This window comes from Leptonychotes weddellii, chromosome 2 (genome assembly GCF_054177405.1).
Source record: "Leptonychotes weddellii isolate Sample4059 chromosome 2, ASM5417740v2, whole genome shotgun sequence".
Lineage (NCBI taxonomy): Eukaryota > Metazoa > Chordata > Mammalia > Carnivora > Phocidae > Leptonychotes > Leptonychotes weddellii.
The window spans coordinates 141,278,532-141,296,767 of NC_138370.1; the positions used below are offsets into that span (position 1 = coordinate 141,278,532).

Here is an 18,236-nt window from a genome sequence, read left to right on the forward strand (position 1 = left end):
AGGGAGACCCCGGCCCATGATGCAAGGAGGACGTCACAGCTCGGGACCGCACCAGCCCTCCGTGATGGGAGCGGAGGGCGAAGGGAGAGGCGTCGTCCTCTTTTGAAGCGCCCTTTCGGGAGAATCCAGAGGCGGCCGGAGCTCGCGTAAACACCGGTGCGCGGGAAGGCGCGCCCCGAGGCCACAGCGCTGGATGCAGGGGCGGCGAACCCCCCGCCCCCGCGCACACGGAACCTCCCTTCCCCCGGGCGGGGCTGCGGGGCGGGGGGGCAATGCGGGGAGCGGGAACCCCCCCCCCCCGCCGGCCAGGGCGCAGGCGCAGGCGCGCGAGGTGCGGCGGGGAGGGCGGCGGCGCCGGGCGCGGGAAGATGGCGGCGGCAGCGGCGGCGGCGGCGGCCGAGCAGGTTTGGGAGCCCCGCCGCGGCTGGGGGCAGGAGGGCCCGGGGAGGCCTGTGGGGTTCGGTGTGGGGCCGGCCGGCGGAGGCCGCGGGCCGGGCTCCGGGGGGGCGGAGCGGGCGGGAGGAGCCGTCCGCAACCCGGGATGCTGGCGAGGGCCGGGCGGCACTGCGGGCAGGGGCTCCGGGTCGATGAGGGGAAGCAGGCGGCGGCTCTCGGCCTGGCCGACTGCCCCTTGGCCGGGCTGAGGAAGGGTCGCCGCCTGAGGGGCGGGGAGGCGGCCGTGGCAGCCGGGAGCCTGCGCCAGGACGTGCCGGGACGTGCCCGCTTCGGTGGCCAGCGAAGATGCTGGTAAAAATAGCCTCAGCCCCTGGGGGAGGCTCCCCTGACACCAGCCAAGAACCAGTCCGCTGTTGCCTGCATGTCAGCTTGGGGCCACTGCTTGTGCCTGCCATCCCCGATATGCAGGCATCAGGTTTCTCCTCCCGCTTTGGTTTTGGAAATTTGGTCACCAGTTAAAACTGCGTCCTGTCCAGTTGGTTTAAAATTATTTTTTTTAATGCTCTATCAAGTATTTCCTGATCTGCATTGTAAACTTGTACCTTAGAGTAGTTTAAAAGACTATTTTCCCCCAAAAGCAAGCTATGCATATGCATACACATGCATGCATGTATTACATATACATATCTATAGTTGCTAGGGTATTTTGTTGTAATAAAAATAATTTTCATAGTCCCTTTTCCCCTTAACTGTTATTTCCCTTTACAAAACTATGATAGGATAGTTTCCTTTGAAAAAGTCTCATTCTGCAACATTTTTGAAAAAATAAATGTAAGTCAAGTTGCCAGCATTCTGTTCTCAGAAAAGACTTTCTTAACGACGTAATTGCTTTATATATCACTGGAACAGTCATTCTAAAGGACATAAAAAAGACTTGAAATCCACCTTCAAGGAACTTAAAGTCAGATTGCCAAATAAATGCAGAGAAATCAGCTGAGGGGGCAAGCTACAGATCATAACAATAAAATAAAATCTAAAGGAATGAGTGAAAGTAAAAGGAGACAAAGCTTCTTGGGGTTGTTGAGATTAAAATTGTTCTTTGGCCTTTCTGATTTCCTACCCAGCTCTTGTTTTAGATGGTTCTTTTTTCATCCGCATCACCTATTGATGCTCTGGAGGCTCCACCAAGGTTCTGTTGTTGCTTTACACATAAACTGGGCAGTCTGGTCTATTCCTTAGTTTCCACTTCAGAGTTAAACATTTATGTCTCCAGCCTGAACTGAATTTTCCACAGGCACCCCAAACTCAAAAATGTACAAAACTGGATTGCATCATACTTACTGTTAAAAGGGTTACAAACCATCCATTCACTTGGTTAACCTAGCTAGAATCTTGAGAGCTGGACCAGCTTAAGGGAGCTCAGAAGGGACCCACACTTGGTTTCATGTTCTGCTGTCCCAGGTGTGATATTTGAACAAAGGGCCCCACATTTTCTTTTTCCTCCAGACTCCACACATTTTGTTAGCAGGTCTCTAGCTGGGAGTCATCTTAGATCCCCTCTGGGTCACACTCACAGCCAATCAATCACCAGGTTCTGTAGTTCTTCGTCTTAATGCCTCTCCCTATCTTCTCTTCATCTAAAGCTCAGTCAAGCCCTCCTTTGGACTCTTAGATAAACCTGATGTTGTTATCTTCATCTCTAAACTCTTCTGTTCCAGGGCACCTGGGTGGCTCAGTTGGTTAAGCGACTGCCTTCGGCTCAGGTCATGATCCTGGAGTCCCGGGATCGAGTCCCGCATCGGGCTCCCTGCTCGGCAGGGAGTCTGCTTCTCCCTCTGACCCTCCTCCCTCTCATGCTCTCTGTTTCTCATTCTCTCTCTCTCAAATAAATAAAATCTTTAAAAAAAATAAAAATAAAAAATAAACTCTTCTGTTCCAGTTCATCTCATTTTGGTACATGACTTTGATTTTGCTGTAATGCAAATCTGATTGTATCACTAACCCATTTTAAATTTTCAGTAGTTCCCCATCACCTTCAGGATAAAGTCCATTGTTCTTGACAACTCGAGTACTTATGTCCATTCATTTACTGGCCCCTAACCATATCTCTGACCTTATTTTTTGCCCCATTTCGATACTCATCCTTTTCACCACCCACAGAAACTACCAAAGTTGATTTCACACTGAGATGACTTGTACTCAAAGTTTCCATGCTGTTCCCTCTGCCTGGAATGCCTTTCTCTGTGCTTTTTTTGCCTGGCTAACTCCTGTTTATCCTCCCAAGATGCAAACGAAATCTCAGCCTTTCTTAAAAACCTTCCCCTGATGCGCCTGCTTGCTGGGTAGAGCTACATTCCTCTTCTGTACCCTTTCAGCATTCTGTGCACTTGCTACCACTGCATTTGCCGTGTTAAACTGCCGTTAGTGACCCGGTCTGTCTACTCTCCTGGCCTGTAAGGAAGTTCACTGAGGGTAGGTGCTATGTTTGGCTTGTCTTGATGATCTGGGGCATTTGGCATATAGTAACTCTTCAATAAGTTATAAATGTATCAAACTGAATAACAATGTACATGAATTGGCAGAGAAAAGAATGTATCCCAGGAGGGATCAAATTTGTCCTGTCTCTCTTTTATGTAGACCTTTTTTCAAGCCCTGACTTTTAAATTGCCCATACTGCGTCTGTGAAAATTAGAGGAAAGCATACCTCCCTTAAGGTATTCTGTACCTTCAGCCAAGAAGTATCAAAATGCATATTCCACTCTAGGAGGTCAGCGGTATCACTGTACCCTCACAGATGTTGTGCCTCATGCAGACACACAACCTACACAACACTCAACAACCTGTTGTGTGAAAAATCTGGTGAGCAGATGGAATTGTCTTCTGTAGAGCCTTCTTTACTGCTTTGTGGAATTACAGAAATTGTATCTGCTGCATTACTCACAATGATTATTCACGTCTCTTTCTATTTTCCATAAGCCCTTAACCAGCCTGCTACCTCTGCCACCATGATAAGATTCCAGTAGCCTTCTCCACTATTTCTTGGCAGATGGCCTTGCCTTCCACATCCCAAAGAAAAAGAAGAATGTTTTCTCTCTTGAGTGTGAACTGTTTCATTGAAATGGGAGCCTGTCCTTAAAGCTTATTCTTTTCTCATTTATTCTGTATCACTTTCTTTCCTGCCTCCTAGAGGGTCTCATTTCCTACATTATCCTGCCCTGTTGTGAGATCTTTGGTCTTTGCCCATCTTGGCATCTTCCCCTCTGCCATCAAACATACAAGTCTTTCCCCAAATTGGGGGGTGGTGATGGTTACTAACAGCAACAACAAAAGTACAGTTTTCCTCTGACAGTACATAATTCTTTAGCTACAATCTTCTCTTTTTCCTCTTTTCTCTTTCTGGACTGGAAAATGGATGTATACATGTGGCATCTTTTCGGACTTACCAGCTTACCAATTTGCTACTCAGAGTTCGCCTTTGAAGGTTATAGAAGCACTTCTTGGCAAAGCAAGTTGAGCAACACTGCACATTCTTGGTTTTCTTACTATTCATTGTATTTCTCATTTTCTACTGTAGCTGCACATTTAAATTTTCCCAAGACTGTGTCCTTGGCTCTTTGTTCTCTTTCCTGTATGCTGTTTTTTACAGTAAACTGATGCACTCTCATGGATTTAATTTACCTAGAGGCTAGGGACTCTCAAATCTGTATCTCTAGTCCTGACTGATCTAATACCCATTCCATCCTTCCCCTTGCCTTTGAGTCATGTGGTTATTTCTCATTTAGTTTGAGTGCAACATATGTAGAATCTTCTCCCTCCTCCATTCCCCATATTTAGCTAGTCACCATTCAGTAAACTTGAGATTCTTTGAAGCTGGCTGCAGATTCAGTCAGCTCCTCTCACAAAGTATGTTTTTAACCTATCCTTTTTCGTCCCGAGTTTAGGCCCTCATTACCTTGTTACCTCAAACCTCCATTACGACAACATCCCCAACAGCCTACTCACTGGTAGTCCTGTTTCCTCGCTCTCCTACAAACACCTACACATTTAGCACCCTGAAAAGTATGTCATTCCAGGGACTCCCAGTTAAACAGACAGACTAGAATTTGTACCCAGCAGTCCAAGAATTTTCTCAACCTGCCCTACTTCTCCCTGCGTTGCCGGCTCTGGCCCACCTACTTTCTGTTTCCTTGAAAACAAGTGTGAAGCCATCCTGCGTCTCCTCCCGTTGAACTCCACAGCATATATTGGCCATACTACTGATTCTGGCACCTGAACAGACCGAATACATTATTGCATTGCTAACTATTTTATACCCAAATCACATTTGTAATAGCTAGAGAATAAGGATCCTGTCCTATATTTCTTTAGCATTCCTATTTGTGGTATTAGTGTTTAAACATAAAATATTTAATAAATGCCTACTCAATAAATAAGTTTTCCCAGAGCTCTAAAATATATGTAAGTTGGGCAGACCCATTTTGTGTTCATGAGGTATTACCAAAAATGTTATTCAACCATAGCCTAAGTTAGAGGTTCTCAAACTTTTTGGTCTCAGGTTATTTTTATGCCCTTAAAAGTTAACTGAGGATCCCAAAGAATTTTTGTTTATGTGGGTTATATTCATTGATATTTACCATATTAAAAATTAAACCTGAGAAAATTTGCAACACAGGAATACACAAGCACACATTCCGTTAGCTGTTAGAGCATTGATGTCGTCACATACAGTCATTTTCCCTCTGGAAAACTCCACTGAACATTCATGAGAGAAGGAGAGTAAGAAAGGTAAATAACATCTTGGTATTATTTTGAACATAGTTTTTACTCTCCAGGCTCCTGTAAGTGTTTAGGGGGCTTCTGCCGGTCTCCCCTGCCCATACTTTGAAAACTGCTGATCTAGGATAATGTTAGCTTTAGCCAATTGGGGTGATAAATAGCAAAGTGTGTCAGCCTTTCCAAATTCTTTTCTTATAAATGAAAAATATATATATATATATATATGATATCTATCTATCTATCTATCTATATATATATATAATGAAACAAATCACTATAAATCATTAGTTAAAAAGAAGATGACCCACTGTGGAATGTATATGTCAACTCTTCCCCCAGATGAGCTAGCTGTACACTTTAGGGACACTGGGACTGTTCAAAGCAAAGGGTGGAAATGTGTTATCAAAGAGTCACACTAAAAGGTTCTTCTCCACTACCCCTCTAAGCATACTAATGTCCTGACTTGGAGCCTACAACTCAGCATGACTTAAAGTTTATTCATGGAAAATATGTCACTAATCATTTCAGCTTTCTTTCATTAAGAATTTGCGCTTCATAAATAAGTGCATTGCAAAGAGTAGGTATGGCTGTTCCATGGTTTTGTATTTTGTTTTTAGCAAAGTTCCAATGGTCCTGTAAAGAAGTCCATGCGTGAGAAGGCTGTCGAGAGAAGGAACGTCAATAAGGAGCACAATAGTAATTTCAAAGCTGGATATATTCCAATTGATGAAGATCGCCTCCATAAAACGGGATTGAGAGGGAGAAAGGGCAATTTAGCCATCTGTGTCATTATCCTCTTGTTTATCCTGGCTGTCATCAATTTAATTGTAAGTATGTGGTACAGAATTTTCTTTTTTTTAATTACCATGGGGAATTTTTTAGTGAAATCATGGACTTTGTTTCTGTAATTTCTTTTGAAACCCTCTTACTTTCTGCTTTTCTGTACATGTTTTATCCCTTATTAAGTTTTTTTAGATGCACAATTACCCTTCACAGTGTGTACAAAGAGCCCCTGACTTGCTTACTGTCCAAAATATTGTCTAACAGAATCCTGTTTTCCGAATTTCACACCCAAGAGCACGTTTTATCAGATGTTTCTTCTTCGGATATATACTTTGAAAAACAACAGGAGATTCCATCTTTTACACACTTATAGAAAAGACCACTGGCCTTTTTTTAATTTATTATTAAAGTGTGGTTAACATACAGTGTTATTATTAGTTTCAGGTGTACAACACAAGGGATTCGACAGTTCTATACATTACTCAGTGCTCACTGTAAGTGTAGTCACTATCTGTCACCATATAGTGTTATTACAACGTTATTGACTATATTCCCTATGCTGTACTTTGCATCTCTGTGACTTACTTTATAATTATAAGTCTGTGCCTCTTCTTATTGAGTTGTCATAAATGTGTTATATATTTTAAAAACCTAGTATGCTAGTATTACCATGTATTAATTTTATTTAATATATATATTCAGGGAATATTCCCTTTAAAGGACTTAACTTTTGAAAGGGTAGAGTCAGCTAGGTAGAAGAGACCTTTGCCATCATGACTTTATTGCCTTCACCTCTCCTAAAAAATATAATCCTTTCTGTTTTCATTCAGCTTTGCCTAAATTTAGTCTTACCTCCTCAACCAGATTTTAAAATTGTAAACCCTTGTTTGACAGCAGAGGGTAATGTTTTGTAGTCTTAAGTCTCTGTTGTCAAAGAAGGAAAGGATCTGGTAGGCCAGTTTACACTAAAGTGCTGAAGACCCAGTATGTTGCCTTTTCCAAAGATACTTGCTTTTCTAAAGAAGAAGACTTAATCCAAGGTTGTAACTATCTGAGGGTTAAACTTGAACCCCTCTGGCATGTGTGTAGATGACATATTCAGAGGGTGGCTATTGGTATACTAATGACTGATGAACATGGGCTACAGTGGTTCTAAAGTGATTCCATTTATTTTTATTTTTGACTTCTAATGCTTTTAAGCCAGTCCTTTATATTTTATGTACATCCAAAACGTTTGTGTCTAATTCTTCCCTTACGTTGGAAAGAGCTGGTACTGTAAATAGTTTACTAGGAGCATATGTTCTGAATTCATCTTATTTTATACATTTTGTTGTTGTTGGAAACTTCTGGTTAAGATGGCAAAATGAAGACATTTTTATCCCCTTCCTCTTTAAAAAGCTCATCTGAAGGTGACAATGTCAAGAAACAGAAATATCTTGAAAGAACGTGAGAGGCAACCAAATCCTAAACCATAATATATGAAGACAAAAAAGCAGGAGGCGAAATGGCAGCTAACTTACCAGAGAAGAAACTGCTTCTGTGTGTTGGGGACGGGGCTACAGGGTGTGTTGGTGAAAGTGCCATGCAGAATCATCAGGAATGGAAATACAAGTACCATGAAAAGCAGGAGTGAGGCAGGAACTGAAAACAGCTTTTTGAGAACCCTGTAGAAGGAGCCATGAGATCCCTAGCCTTCCTGTCCCTTCCAGCCAGCAGTTAGGCAACCTTGCCCCCTAACCCCCATGGTATGTTATAGAAGGGAGAGGATTCTTCCTGTCTGAGAATGCTACGCAGAGGAGGGTAGGGATGGGTTTCCATGCTGGAAGCGGGGAAGTCTGAATCCTGAGCGCTGAGACTCCGTTTCCCAGATCTCTAGCTCTTTTCTCAGCCTCTGTCTCCAGCTCCCTGGCACCAGGCTTATGTCCCCCAGGCGAGAGATGAAATAGCCTACTCTGGAGCAACCGAAGCATCTGGAGAAAAAACCTGTAGATACTGACACTTGGCAGGTCCCAGTGAAAAAGCCACCTAATCTCCTACTGTTTAGCCTGTCACAAGCCCCACCCCACACAGAGAACTTTCTGTGCACTTCTTTAAACCTCACTGTTAAATATGAACACTGAGTCACCAGGGATCAATGGATTTTTTGGGAAACTCCCAGAATTGAAAAATGATGGAGACCAAAAACACACCAACCATGGGGAAAATAGGAATTCGGGGAGATAGAGAAAATACAATGAATGACAGAAAACTTAAAAAACTAAAACCAATATCTTCAGAGAAATGAGAGAATATTACACCCACAAAACAAGAGTAACATGCCATTAAAAAGGAGCAATTAAAGAATAAGGAAGAACTTGTAGAAATACATAAGAATGGATGGATAGATGGAGAGAGAAAGAGATTAGAAGATAAAGAAAAAGAACCCTTCCAGAAAGCTCAACAAAATTAAAGAATCAATCCAGGAAGTGTCACATTCTGTTAATAGGAGTTTCAGAAAGAGATAAGAAAGAACACTGGGGAGAAGGTTATCAAATAAATGAACCAAGAAAATTTCCTAGAACAGATTGAAAACTACCATTCTGGGTCCAGTGTCATGCATAAAAAAGAATCACACCAAGGCCATTCCTGTGAAATTTAAGAAAACTGGGGATAAAGAGAAGATCCTAAAATCTTCCAGAAGAAAAACAGAAACAGGTTATGTATGAAGAATACAAAATCAGAGGCGTTGGACCTCTCAAATGCAGCCCTACAAACCAGACAGCAAGACAGCAAGGGCCTTCAAAATTCAGAGAGAAAGTAACACCAAACCTAGAAATGTCTATCAAGCTAGACTATTAATCAAATGTGAGGGCTTATGTGGACATTTTTTAACCATGCACACTCAAAATTTCCTTCATACGTATTCCTTCTAAGGAGGCCACTGGAGGAGGTGCTCACCGCAAGAAGGCACTAACTCCCAGAAAGCTGAAGGTAGGGATGCAGGAAACTGGGTATCCAGCGCGAGAGAAAGACGGAAGGAAGCTCCAGCATGAAAGCAAAGGAGAAGTTCGCAGTTACGGCTGTGTCGTAGACCCAGGGGGAACAGTCCAGATTGGAGCAAGAAGACCAGAGTTCCAACAAGCTTTCCTGAGAGAAAAAAATAGAACTCATAGAATAAACTATCTGAGAGGTTTGGACTCTGGAAACCTTTTACTGAGTGTCATTTTATAGAAACATTGGAGGTTTTGAAAAGATTCAGTCGGGTTTTCAAAGAAACTAAGCAAATGTGGTCCAGTGCTGAAGAAAGACAAATATGAAACTCCAAGAGACGCAGAGTACAAGAAAGGAAGTGCTCTCTTAGTTACAGTATTTGGCTTAGCAGTGAACAGTACTTACATGGTTGCAATACTAAAATACTGAACCTGGGTCTTGCCAGCACTTGAGATGGGAGCCGGGGGAGAAGAAATATAAATGAGATAAATTCTCATCTGCTAAAGTAGGAAATTAATAGATAAAACCTCAAATTGATGAGTGAGGAAATAATATATCACTTAAAAATCTGGAATAAATTCTAAATGAAATACCTAAAATTGTTGTAAGTGGCTGTTGCCAGACAAGATGTGGAGAGAGCAGAAGAAATAAGAAACTGCTCTTTCAGCACTTTTTGACTTTTAGCTATTTGCCTGTAATACCTTGATAAAAATAAAATGGGTTTTGTTTATAAGTGGAAAACCAATTGATGTGTTCGTATCACTCATGAGACATCTTCACTGATGAGACATCTTAAGGAAGTTTAATCCTTTGGCAATTACCTTTTCTGTTTTCTAATTATGTTAAATGTATGTTACCTATTAGCAGGGGTCTTGTTTTCTCTTTTAGATAACACTTGTTATCTGGGCTGTGATTCGCATCGGACCAAATGGCTGCGACAGCATGGAGTTTCATGAAAGTGGCCTGCTTCGGTTTAAGCAAGTGTCTGACATGGGAGTTATACATCCTCTTTATAAGAGCACCGTAGGAGGAAGGCGAAATGAAAACTTGGTTATCACTGGCAACAACCAGCCTGTAAGTTACCATATCAGTTGAGGGACATTAGAGAAAAATTCTTTGTAAAAACCTAGAGTTGATTATTGGAAATGGGTATTTTCCTTGAGAGAATATTCACAAGCATATTTAATAATATTGTTGGTCTTATAATCTGTTAATATTACATGCTTTCTTAATATCTTAATATGGTAGTAGCATTTTCTGTAATAGATTAGTTACTCTAAGAATAGAGTGTTCTCTTTATCCTCCATGCAAGGTTACCAGCAAACAAAGCACCTTCCCAGGTTGGAATACCCTGTACTTTCTGGGAGTCTAGAAGGGAATATGCCAGTCGGGTCAGTGGCAGCCCATGCCAAGTGGCTGCCGTAACATAGGTTCTCAATGGACTAGAACCTCAAGGAGGTAATCTTACCACCCCCTGCCCATCTTAGGTCCAGGTCTATCTATATGTCCTATTGTGACCCATGGATTTGTGCAGAGTAGTGTAAGCAAACAAGCGTATAAACCCTCATGTGAAAGAACTCTTTTCCCAAGTAGATAGAGAGGGGACAGACAGATGCAGTGAAAATTATTTGAAGTTAGTCTATTATTATAAAGTGTTTTTGATAATGTTCTTGATGAATTTTGGATGCTGTCTCCTTTGAAAACATATTCATGATAAAGTGTTTTCCTGAAGATTGTTTTTCAGCAAGGGACAACAAAGCTCAGTGTAGAAAAGAACAAAACCTCTATTACAAGTGACATTGGTATGCAGTTTTTTGACCCAAGGACTCAGAATATCTTATTCAGCACAGACTATGAAACTCACGAGTTTCATTTGCCAAGTGGAGTGAAAAGTCTGAATGTTCAAAAAGCATCTACTGAAAGGGTATGATTTATTTTGTTTACTTTATTAATGGAAGAGAATTACAGTCTAAAGTTACAAAGCGGGTGGGGAGTTTTGCTGTTTTATAGTGATGTGAAAGAATAAATTCTGGAATAGTGGGGAGGATTGATTAATTCTAGATTTGTCATCTGATCATTATCAAGTCACGTCTCTCTATCTCAACACCTATAAAATGTGACTGAAAACACTTGCCTTTCATATTCCATGGCTGAAACTCCTGTTCCTCTGTCTCTGATAAGAATTCTCACTTTAATTTAGAAACGCTTTTTATTACTTTTTTTTTTAATTTTCAGATTACCAGCAATGCTACTAGTGACTTAAATATAAAAGTTGATGGGCGTGCTATCGTGCGTGGAAATGAAGGTGTATTCATTATGGGCAAAACCATTGAATTTCACATGGGTGGTAATATGGAGTTAAAGGCAGTGAGTATTTCTTAAGAGTTTTAGAGAATTATTAGATTCTTGAGCACATAAATCTATATGTGGAATAGTATACACTTATTAAAAATGGTAATGTAGTTGTATATTTTTTGACATGGAAAGATGTTCAAAATGCACTTTAAAGTGAAAGAAAGTTACAGTTTGTGAAATATCTCATTTTCATTTTTCAATACATATGTACGTTTATAAAAACCTGGAAGGGTATGCCAAAATGTCAACAATGGTTGGCTGTGGGTAGCAGGATAACAGATGACTTTAATTTTATTTTTCTTTCTGCTTGCCTCTTGTTTTCTAAAAAATTTTTTATAACATGATACCTATATTATTTTAAAAGGCAAAAATAAATAAATTTCCAAAATTCTGGAAGAATTCTCAAAGTAAGAATTATCATAGGAAGTATCCATTCCCTGAAGTTGTTGGAGTTTTTTTTAATTAAAGATTTTTCATGCCCTTTCCTGAGTTTTATATCTAGCTATGTGAAAATCAATTAGCAAATGTATAAAATGTATTTTATTTACCCATCTATTATTAACTGCAAAGGAAAATGATTTTGCCTTTATTATAGCTATTGAAAAGTGAAGCTTTGTCCTTCACAGATTATATCTGAACTTCAGTAGGTAACATATCTCATATAAGGGAGCCAGAAATCCAAAAACGGTTTACCTGCTCACAGTTTTGATCAAAGCATATTTATTCAAAATGTCTTTGGCCACCTGCTATATGCCACTTAACTAAAGCTAATTAAATTTATTTTACCGAAGCATCATATATGACAAAAATAAACTTAAACCTAAGGACTTGTAAAATAATTATTTCTTTTATTTAAATTTAATTTAATTTAGAAAAAATAAGCTTTAAAAAATTAAGTTTTCCATTTTCATAAATAGCTTTCTCCTCTAAAACACATATTACAGTTTCTAAATAATAAAGATAAACATAAATGTGTTTCTTGCCAGAAACTCAATAGCAATACTGAGTATTTTTTGCATGTATTGTAGTTAGAAGCCATTCCTCTGAGAGAATAGTGTTGAAGAACGGCCACAGTGGGGCTATTCTTCTCAGCACTGGAAACTCAAAGAAGCAAGAGGTGTGATAGATTTGCATATAGCCATTAGCAAGTTACCTAAATCTTTTCTTTCTTTCTACCTGAAAATTCTGTCTGTTGATATGGGAAATATTAAGATACTTTGAAATACATATACATTCATACCAGTTTCTCCACAGTTAAAGAAAAACAAGCCCCCGGTACTGAAAAGATAATTAGCTTTATAATCCAGTTAATATCAGTGGCTAGCTTTTAAGTGTATAGCTAATTATTTAAAAAAAAATTTTTTTTTTTAATTTTATCAAACGCATTTAAAGAAATAACTGGTCTCGCAATTTAAAGAAAGTGAAATTAAATGACCACAAGATGGCAATATTGGAACAAAATTTCAAACTTCATCACTTAAGGATTCTGTTTATTCCATATGCATAATAACACTACATAGTCAAGTAGCTATTTCCATTTCTTCAAACCCAACTTTGTCTTATTGCTTTGAATGCCTTCTATAACCTGATGACTCTCAAATTTGGAACTCCTGCTTTAATCTCTCCTCTGAACTAAGACTCACATACCCAGATGACTTTGTACCTTCCCCACTCCAGTGCATAATAGGCATCTCAAATTCAACAAGTCTAAAATCTTCATACCCTCCCTCTCTCCCCAGATATGCCTTTCTTTCAGTGTTCCCATCTTGTTAAATGGTGCCCATCAGTCCATCAGAAAAGCCTTCTGGCTCTACCTTCAAAAGATAGAGTCTGGCTGCTTCTCATTGCCTCCACCACCACCACCGATGGTATAAACCACCAGCCACATCCTACTGCACTGTTGGAACAGCTTTCTAAATGGTGAATGCTTCCTCATTCGCCCCTGTAGTCAGTTCTCTATACAGCAGCCGGAGTGATCCTTTCTCAGAGATCACATCACTTCCACATTCACATCCCTCCAAATGGCTTCTCATCTAATTGGGGATAAAACTCAAAGTCCATTCCCTTCCCTAACATGTCTGGCCCTGAGTTATTTTTTTGACTCATCTACCAGTCGACTCCCTTGTGCTCTCTGCTTTAGCCGCACTGGCTTCTACAGGTTCCTCGAACATTAGCACATCTTCACACGGGGGCTTTTGCGTGTATTGGGTCCTCTGCCTAAAGGGCCCTTCCCCAGTTGCCCACATGGCTTACTCATATCAGCCAGTTTCCACTGCACTGTGACCTTATCAGAGAGGCCTTCCCTGACCACCCTATGTAAACAGAGCCCTTGCCTGGTCACTCTCTCTGCTTACCTTTTTTCCTCCAGTGATGTTTTATTTATTTTACCTGTTCACGTGTTTATTGTCTGCCCCTCCCCATTAAAATGTCAACTGTATGAGAACTCAGACTTAGCTCTCTGTTGATTGCTATATCCTCAGCACCTAAAATAGTATCTAGCACATAGTAGACATTGAATAATTATTTGTTGAATGAGTGAAAAGAAGAACAGGAAAGAGGGAGGAAAGAAGGGAGAGCCAGACTTAGGAGTTCCCCCCAAAAAAGGGCCTACAGTTCAAGAATGTTCCTGAAACAGTGGGCTTGAAGAAGAGAACCTTGAGGTGGTTTTCTTTGAGTGCCTGGTCTTCAGAATTATCTGGTTTGAATCTTCATTTGTGGTGTTGTAAAAACATTAGAAATTAGGGCGCCTGGGTGGCTCAGATGGTTAAGTGTCTGCCTTCGGCTCAGGTCATGATCCCAGGGTCCTGGGATCGAGTCCCACATCGGGCTCCCTGCTCCTTGGGAGCCTGCTTCTCCCTCTGCCTCTCTCTCTCTCTGTCTCTCATGAATAAATAAATAAAATCTTTAAAAAAGAAAAACAAAAAAAAAACATTAGAAATTAAAATTAATTTTCTGTAGGAGAAAAACAGTCTTTTTCTTCTCATCATCAGAAACCTACCAGTCACTAACTTTGTAAAAACTCTCTTAGGAAGTAACAAATGAAAATTATGTCTTACGTACTTAGGAATTTTGATATAATTTTAATGAAGTGTGTTATAACTCTTGATACACTTTATGAACTAAAGAGGTCACTAGTTGAATCTTGACATTGGTTTTGTTTTCTTTGTTGTTGTTTTGGTCATGACTTTACTGTTTTTTACTACCTGTTTTTCTTGTTAATATTCTAAGTTTTGCTTATTAATTTTGTTCTGTCACCACTTGTGGAGGTAAATAAATCATGCCATTATTCTCCTAATAGGAAAACAGCATCATCCTAAATGGAACTGTGATGGTTAGCACAAGTCGCCTACCTGGTTCCTCCAGTGGAGACCAGTTTGGGACTGGCGAGTGGGTGCGGTACAAGCTCTGTGTGTGTGCAGATGGAACGCTCTTCAGGGTACAAGTAACAGGCCAGAACATGGGCTGCCAGATCTCAGACAACCCCTGTGGAGACACTCGCTAGAGGAACCCGGGACTTCAGCCGTGTGTTCAAAGCCTGACTTGACTGCTTTTAAGAGTGTGCATGCAAGTCATGTTTTTAGAGAGTTTGCAATAACTCTCATTTTATCTACAGAGCACTACTGTATCTATTATATAATCTCCATATTTAAAAGAGCTCTCAGAGAGCCTAAATTTTAATACATTTCGTTAAGTTGCACTGATCTTCAAATTACAGTTCTAAAGTAATTATCAGAAGTGAATACAAGCAAAATTAATCTTTAAAGAAGTGTTTTTGAAATCCTGCTGTTCCTTGTCTAAAGGATAAAGGGCTGAAGCAACTGTTTAGACTTGCTATAAGTAAATTTTGGTACCTAATGGAGATACACGCACTTAAGATGTTTGAAAGGTACTCCATTAATAAATGTTACATGCTCCGTCTTTGGGCTTCTAAGAGAAAAGACAGATTTTTAGTGCATTAATTTTCAGCTGTATTCTCAGTGCCAGTGGAGTCATTAAAGAACTTCACATATGTGAGCTGGTAAGAAACTATGGTTTCTTAGTTTTGCACTAGGATGAAAATACTCTAATAGAATAGAATTTACTTTAATAGAATTTACTTGTTAAATATTGATGAGTACGAAGTGTTCACAATGTGGTAGAAATTGAAACACCATCCCAGCTTCAACTGTTAAATCCTGACGACAGCTGAGCATCTGACACATCCTAGGCACTGTCCCAGGTGCTGCATCTGTAACGTCACTGATTCTCACCACAGCTCTGGATGTAGGTGTTACTATCCCAGTGTTTCCCCTTAGGAAACTGAGGATCGGAGAAGTTAAGAAACTTACCTAATGTCACATAGGAAATAGCTGGCCGGGTTGGGATTGGAACTTGCATGTGATTCAAACCTAAATGTACCTGCTTCCAAATACTGTGTTCTTTTTACTATCTGCACAGAAGTCTTAATATTTAAAAGTCTAGAAAAATGAACAGAGACTAATTCAAACTTACCTAAGCAGATAAGAATCAAATAAAACAGCCATGCTTACTCTAGTTAAAAAAAAAAAATCAGTCAGTCTCATGTCAAAAAAAAAAAAATGGCCAACTGCTGTCAGGTTTTAAACTAGCTTAAGCCAATTCCAAAACATTATACTATAGAGAAGTCAAATTAGCCTACTTGTAGGTTACTGCAGTGTCATAACTGAAGGGGTTTGGCACCTGGGAATGCCTGAATTGGGTAAAAGGGTCACTAAGATATTTATACCCTCAGGCCTCAGGGCAACACAGTGAGAAGGGGGAGGCCATGGCCCCAGGCAAGTCTGTGGGCTGGGAATGGCTGGTGGTTCACCCCAGTGTGCCATTCAAATAGCACCCATTGCAGTGTGCACCAGGCCAGTACTTCAGAGATAGGTTGCAATGACAAGGGAGACAAATGAAATAAAAGCAAAGTATTCAGAAACCGTCCAGTGGGCAGCTAGGAAAATGCAGACAACACAACTTCATTCACTGGCCGGGCCGCACTGCTGTAAAGGGTGCTGATACAGAAAATTAATCTTTAAGTAACTTTTGAGTAAGTATGAGAACTGATCTCTGCTCCTCATATCACAATCCCATTGTGATTTACAACCCTCAAGCCAGTTGATTTTTAATGTATTTTATATTTGACTTAAAAGGAACTCTGGTATTATTAATCACACACAGAGCATCAGGGGCCGAGTTTTCAAAATAGTTTTGCTGTAAAATAAGCAGTAGAGATAAATCATAAGCCCCACTCTGCATTCAAGTAGAACAGCATTCTGTCGTGGCCACTTTGAACTGTGTAGATAAGAAAATCAAGACAAAAAATTTGCATTCAATCTAGTCACAGTTCTCTCTGATAGAACAACCACACGCCTTAGAGATTATGAATAGTCATTAAAGTGTACTAAAAGATATCGACTTACTATATAATACAGAGTACAGTTTTTAAATGAAGGAAAAAAGTGAACATTTTTTTTAATTTAAATTCATTTAGCCAACTTACAGTACATCATTAGTTTCAGATGTAGTGTTTAATAATTTATCAGTTGCATATAACACCCATTGCTCATCACATCACGTGCCCTCCTTAATGCCCATTACCCAAAAAGTGAACTTTATGACCTGAGTGTTACTGTTGTGATATTCAGATCTTATTTGAATATATTCAGTGTCATTTCATATTTGAATGATGTTCAGAAAAATCCACTGGAATTTTCATTCACATGCTTAGTATATTTTAATTTTACATTCTTGTCTGCTCTATTTAGATTTGTTTTGAAAGTCTCTTTAAATATTTTTGCAAAAATCACAAAACACTACATTACAAAGTATTATTTATTGAATATAATTCACAAAGCAATCTATTTTTACTCCTCCTTGAAAAATACTTGTGTTTTTGATACACCTCCATTAAGTGCTTTTAACATGAGAGGGTATTTTGATATTTTTATAGAACTGATTGTAAAGGTAACAGGTATAGTATTTTAGGACACTTTGCAGGTAGCCCTTGCCTTTTCACTGAGATGTAGACGTGGAAAACTCCCTGGAAATGAGATCAAGAACAAACCATCCATTTCACTTGTGATCTATTTTGCATAATGGAAAAGCTTCAGCTCCTCATTCTCACCACCAGGTGGTATTTTTCAGAAACCAAAATGTTAACTTTGCCTCTTCTGGTTGTTCATCCCCTGCATTGAGCACTGATAGGAAAAGCAGCAGACTCGGGAAAGTAGATAAAGACAGGCTCTCAGGAGAGGGGGGTAGATATATGCTTGTTTAAATAACCGCAGTACTTCAGAGATAGGTTGCAATGACAAGGGAGACAAATGAAATAAAAGCAAAGTATTTCAGAAACCGTCCAATGGGCAGCTAGGAAAATGCAGACAACACGGGGGGGGCTGCCTATATATAGTCTGCAAGATTTAAAAATATACTTATTTGTATTCTTTTTGCATTATGAAAAAAATGAAATAAATTTTGTGTGATAGTTCTGATGATGAAAGGTGGAAATTCTACCTAGCTTTGAACGAATTTTTTTCTTAAGAAGATAAGAACGTTATGGTGCTAAACTTAACAAAAAAGAGACCATTGAAATGCTGATAATTTTAGTAGTCTTTTAAAAAGTGTTGACACGAGGCCCTATAGCTTGGGGGTTAGAACACTGGTCCTGTAAAAAGTATTGAGGGGGCAAAGACTACAAATTATACCATTCAAAAACCTATAACTCTGTTTCGGACTGCTACCCTGAGTGTCAGTTAACTCAGTTTGTAATAACTATTAATGATCTCTGTTTACAATAAAGATTCTGTAAATTGTTTGCTGTTGATTTTTTAATGGTTAAAATTCTAGCAGGTTTCTACTTAATCATACAAACATGATGAATTTATAGCTTGAGAATACTTAAATGCATTGGTGTTTATGTAATCTGTCTGGAATCCTGGAGCTCATAGCTCGAA

The 18,236-nt window shown here is 39.7% G+C and overlaps 1 protein-coding gene across 2 annotated transcripts; it reads left to right on the forward strand.

Moving 5' to 3' along the window:
- The first annotated feature begins 297 nt into the window (after nucleotides 1-297).
- Nucleotides 298-18,097, forward strand: SGCB (sarcoglycan beta). 2 transcript variants are annotated; one of them, XM_081812395.1, is made up of 6 exons: nucleotides 298-404; nucleotides 5,790-5,999; nucleotides 9,814-9,999; nucleotides 10,658-10,849; nucleotides 11,161-11,292; nucleotides 14,579-18,097. In XM_081812395.1, exons 1-6 carry the CDS (start codon nucleotides 369-371, stop codon nucleotides 14,780-14,782), a joined length of 960 nt encoding a protein of 319 aa, XP_081668521.1. In that variant the 5' UTR covers nucleotides 298-368; the 3' UTR covers nucleotides 14,783-18,097. The 2 variants fall into 2 exon arrangements, with proteins under 2 accessions (XP_081668521.1, XP_081668522.1); XM_081812396.1 differs by lacking the exon at nucleotides 298-404 and adding an exon at nucleotides 3,161-3,255.
- The last annotated feature ends 139 nt before the right edge of the window (nucleotides 18,098-18,236 follow it).

Coding starts and splice junctions, on each gene's coding strand:
- SGCB (XM_081812395.1), top strand. CDS start 369: ATGGCGGCGGCAGCGGCGGCGGCGGCGGCCGAGCAG. Junction 6,000..9,813: donor TGGCTGTCATCAATTTAATT/GTAAGTATGTGG, acceptor TTTCTCTTTTAG/ATAACACTTGTTATCTGGGC. Junction 10,000..10,657: donor TCACTGGCAACAACCAGCCT/GTAAGTTACCAT, acceptor GTTTTCCTGAAG/ATTGTTTTTCAGCAAGGGAC.